General features: G+C 31.8%; 1 protein-coding gene across 1 annotated transcript in view; it reads right to left on the reverse strand.

Annotated features, from left to right (window-relative positions):
- Positions 1-1,838: 1,838 nt before the first annotated feature.
- Positions 1,839-5,134, reverse strand: part of LOC107027111 — a 3,830-nt gene continuing 534 nt past the window's right edge. Inside the window, exons 2-3 of the mRNA XM_015228286.2 lie at positions 4,067-4,179; positions 1,839-2,426 (exon numbers count right to left, since the gene is read on the reverse strand). Of these exons, the coding sequence (XP_015083772.1) occupies positions 2,346-2,426; positions 4,067-4,179 (194 nt within the window). The 3' untranslated portion in view covers positions 1,839-2,345. The remainder of the gene's footprint in view (positions 2,427-4,066; positions 4,180-5,134) is intronic.

A 5,134-nucleotide genomic window follows, 5' to 3' on the forward strand; every position in this document is an offset into this window, starting at 1 on the left:
ATTGTTGTCTTCTTTGCAGTATTTCTTTTTTTCATAACTACTTTGATTTGCAATACTTGAGTCGAGCATCTTTCAAAAAAAAATCTCTACCTACACGAGATAGAATTAAGGTCTGCATACACTCCACACTATCCCGACCCAATTCACGAGATTACATTGCGTCTATTTTTGTATGCTAAAATCATCAAATAATATGGATTACGATGAGTATGAAATTACATTTCATTATTTGCTATTATACATTTTTGTAACTTTGGAGCCATATTTTTGTTTACAATGGAAGAATTTAATAGATTTTACGAATTACTCCCCCTTGTTTCAATTGATATGACACTTTTTATTATCGATTTTGAAACTAACTTAAATTAGATCAACTTAATATTTTAAATTTAAAATTAAGATTTCTTAAAACTATAATTTTTCATTTAAAATGGTAATTGTTTTTTAAGCATAAACTCTCTACGAAGAACTAAATTGATTCTTGAGGTTCATTTAATTAACTTAGTTTTTTCCTTAAATCATCTCATTTAACTAGCATAAACTCTTGTCGCGAAAAGTATTGTGAGTGAAACAAAAAATTTATTAGTACTATATCCGTTCATTTTTACTTGTTATATTCAAACTTAACAAACTCATTAAGAAAACAACGATTGACATGACTATTGCATCGTACTATCCTCTATTAATTGATGTTTAGTATTAGGTTTTGAAAAGAAAAATTGCCTAAATACACAATTTTTCCATATTCTTTAAAATTTCCTACCGTTTGAAAAAATGACACAAATCCCTACTCTCTCCTATTCTCAAATATATTATTTCACGCGATGTATCAAGACATCGAGATGTATTGAAAACTGGGACGTGATGTATCTGGATGTTTTGGGATGTATTCGCATTCCACCAAATTTAAGAGATTTTTCTAATTTGAAAAAAATAAGTGATAGAATGTAATCAACTCTTAACATGATACTTTTTTTTTGTCTTTTCTTGATATGTTAAAGAAGACAAGTAAAAGTAAAAATCTATATTTAAAAGTGTGGACAAGTAAAAGTGAATGAAGGGAGCACCAAAAATATCTATTTCTATCTATAAATAAAGATTATATACCCACAAATTAATAAAAATGTCAATATTTTCCGTTGAGAATATAATTAAGTAATAACAGTGTGTTCTCTCAAATAACTTAAGTTTTAAGATGAGATGGTCACATACTTCAACTTGGTATCAGAGCAATCAAAGTTCTTGCATAGTGTCTCACTGCCACTCAAAATTTAAAAAAAAAAAAAGAATTTCAAAATGCTTGGCCATGAAAAGAATCGAGCCCAAACATCTAAATGTTTGACCTATTAGAGAGAACACATTTTTATTTGTTAATTATTAAAATTCTTTTAAGTTGTTAAGAGAACACATTTTTATTAGTCAATTCTATAAATATAATTTTCCCCGAGTTGTAATTTCTTTACATAATTTAAATCATGTTACTTTATACAGTGTCAAATTGCTTGTGTGCCCATTGATACTTATAATTCTCCTCAAAACTTCCTTCTTCATATATAAATTTCACTTATTATTATTAATTAGGTCAACAATACTCATATTAAATGTGCCACTGAATTACATTAATTATGTGATAAGAATATCATTGCTATCAAAAGCAAAAAAAAAAAAAAAAAAACTTTAAAGTTAGATGGGGCTCTATGCACGAAGTCCAAATAAAACATTGGCTTTTAATGAAATAAGGTGTAAAGGGAGAAAAATACAAATATATATATATATATATATATTCCAGAATTGATAATTATAAGCATGAATGACAAATATATGAACAAAGTTAAATATTTTTATGATGAAGTGCAAAAAATCAATTTCTTAGTATTGCCTCTTCAAAGAGGTTCTATTTACAAGGGACATGATGTCTTAAAACCTTGATCACAACACTGAAGCACACATTCAACGAGGCAGAGAGAAGTTAGGAGCGGCTTTGCGCGCTTTTAGCATGCCTTTGACAACTCTGGACAGTATGCTATAAAATATATTTTCTAAATTAAATTGTAACTCGTATTATTTTTATAGCATGGTCCTCATGTAACTAGCATATGTACTCAACTTACATGGATTCTATGATTGATCCTGCCTCATCAACATACTTCTCTTTACCCTCTAAAGTGATATAACAAAATACAATTCATCTTAATCTTCAGTAGTAAGCTGTATCTATTAGATTTAACAAACTAGTAGCTTTCTGTAATCCGTAAAAGACAATTTCCAGGTTGCCAATGCTAAAAGACCGAGAGAATCTTTCAAGAACGCATAGAATAGATCGCGAACATATCTTACATTAGGTGCTAACGGGCTTTCTTCATACGTTTTGGGGGCCTCATTGTTTCTCTCCTTGACTCTTCTGCAGCTTTCATTTCAATTAATGACTGGAGCATTTGAAAGGGAAAAAAAAGGTTACTATGATGATGGATAGAACAATACAAGAAAAATAAACACACAGCAATTAACGTATCTTTCTGAAGAAGGGGAAATAAGAGCCAGTGGGCATCATACTTAATACATATCCATCTTTTTACTACTAGATTCTGATGAGAACTCCAAAAACTCTGGCAAATTATGTTCATCAAGGCAAGCATTGTACTAGAATATTCAAGTAAGGTATTAGGAAAGCATGGCAAAACAAGGTGTCCTCGCCAATTTTAACAGGAAAATAAGGCATTGAGTAGGTCCTAGGACCAACGAGTCAAGAGAATAATTGGGAAAAATGAGTAGCTATCAAAGAAAGAAAAAACAAGGCCAAGGCCTAAACAGAATTCAAAAGTCTCGAGACTTTATTTAGGAGTTAAGCAGTTTCTTTTTATCATACCACTTTAGACACGAGCACCTGATACATGGAAGCTGAGTGACTAAAAAGACAAGAGCACACACGACAAATATCAATTGCTGAGTTAATTTTTCTGTAATTCACTCAAACTGACATTCATCATTTCCAAGCAACTCTCAAAGTTTTGAACCATAATAACTGAACCTCCAAGTAAAGATGCTGATACAACAAATGAATATCCAGTACAGATGCTGTTACAACAGCGGAACCTCGATACAAACACTTCATTCATCTCTGGTTCTTTGTCACTTAGTAATTATCAAGGAACTGTCAGAGCGATTAAGTGACTGTTAGAGCTAGTTTCTTCTACCAGAAAAAAGAATATATAACCTGGAATGACCAACATGTTCTTTTGAATGGGAAAACACTCTTTTTCTCAGACAGAATAAAATGCTTGCATCTTCTGATGAGCTTCCTATCTAGCCCCTCAAGTTGTACGTAGCTCATGTGGTATCAGATGGTTGCAAACATCATATTCTCATTAACACATATACAAGCTTCATATCCTTCTCTTAAAATTTCCAACCACAATCCCATAACTCCTCTCTTTCCTCCATTGATGATAGATACTTCTCAGTAATGTATGTATATCATTTTTATGTTTTCGATGCAATGTCTTTATAAGCAAGAGCTAGACAATCATTAAATAAGGACCACAGGGAAAGAAGTGAAGCAAGAAGCACCATTATATGTCTACAGCTAGCAAATGAAACCGTCTAGTAAAAAATGAAGAGTGCGAGCTTTTGGGGTTAAGTTAGGCTCTAGCGTCATATCTTTTCAATAATAAAAACAGAGCAATGAAGGACAAGGACAATGACTAGTATACAAGTCTGCAGATGCAAACAACTCACTTACCTATCTTCCTAAAAAATAGTAAAACTGCAACTAGCAACTAGTGGGAGAAAGAAAGCAAATTTTCAAGCATAAGCTTGTTGTTATGACCATGATATGTTGATGGCTATGTAACTCGGATTCTTCAAAAATGTCAACAGGTGTGTGTAGGATTCTTCAAAAGAAGAGTCCACGCAACTTATGTTAACGGTAGATATTAATCTCATTAAGTAAAGACAGAATAAATAGGTTTCAATCATTCCTTGAAGCATGAATTTCACAACACAAGTGAAAGCAGCGGCCTTCTTCAAAGTAAAATGAACATAAAAGTTGCAGGACAATATTGCTAACCTCTTCTGCTTTTTTTTGAAGTTCCAAAAGTTCTTGACAATATGCAAGGCATTCTGCATGGTATATAGCAGCTAAGTCTTTTATCATGGCCTTCCTTCTGATGATACCAATCACTATGATACTCGAGAAGAAACAGCACAAGTTAGATCAAACAACTGTAATAATCTAGAAGAGACAGCACATGTTAAATTATAACAAATCAAATCCTCCTTCATTCCAAAACAAAAATTTTATGGACACAACAGATCAATATAGTTATAAAGAAATATTCAGTCAACAAATTCTTTGGAGGTGATGTTATTTATCTCGTCATATTTCATTGGAAGATAAGTGTGCAAGAGACAAAACGATAACTAAATTATCTATTTACAAATAATCACTGTTTTATCTCATTAGAAGAAAATTGCTCAAGATACCAAACTCACAATTAGATAATCTATTAGAGAAAATCACCATTTCGGAGTTTGCAAAGAGAAGACCACAGCCTCAGTGACACACAACAATGGGAAGCGAAAAGAAAGAAAACAAAAAGCCAACCAATGTGACGATGACGGACCCTATGTTCACATATATTATAAACAGGTATCAAGAAGGTAGAAACTTGGGGTTAATCCTTTTTTATTTTAGGATCATAACAAGAAAGTTGTTTTCTTTGATAGGTATATCTAGCATTTGTGGCCCTTCAACTGTGACTCTCCCAAACATAAGTAAGACGACACATATTATTGCAATGGTCATTCTTTTTTATACATCCAACCCCACCCGGATCCTCCCAATAGAAAAAAAGACGACAAATCTTTAGTTTATTCTATAAACAGTCTATCTGGTCTTTAGGGTTTCAAGAAAATCCATTGAGATAGACGAACAAAGTGCAAATAAAGATTGACTCTAAACCAAAAGAGAGACAAATCAAATCAGATTGTTTTCAAACTTTCATCCCAAACACTACACATCAAATTTTTTAGTTCAAAATCAAGAAACCTTAATATCATTCAAATACTAATAGAAGTTTCAATCAAGACTCTAGAATGACCGCCAGAAATATATATATATATATATATATATATA

The sequence above is a fragment of the Solanum pennellii genome, chromosome 8 (genome assembly GCF_001406875.1).
Source record: "Solanum pennellii chromosome 8, SPENNV200".
Lineage (NCBI taxonomy): Eukaryota > Viridiplantae > Streptophyta > Magnoliopsida > Solanales > Solanaceae > Solanum > Solanum pennellii.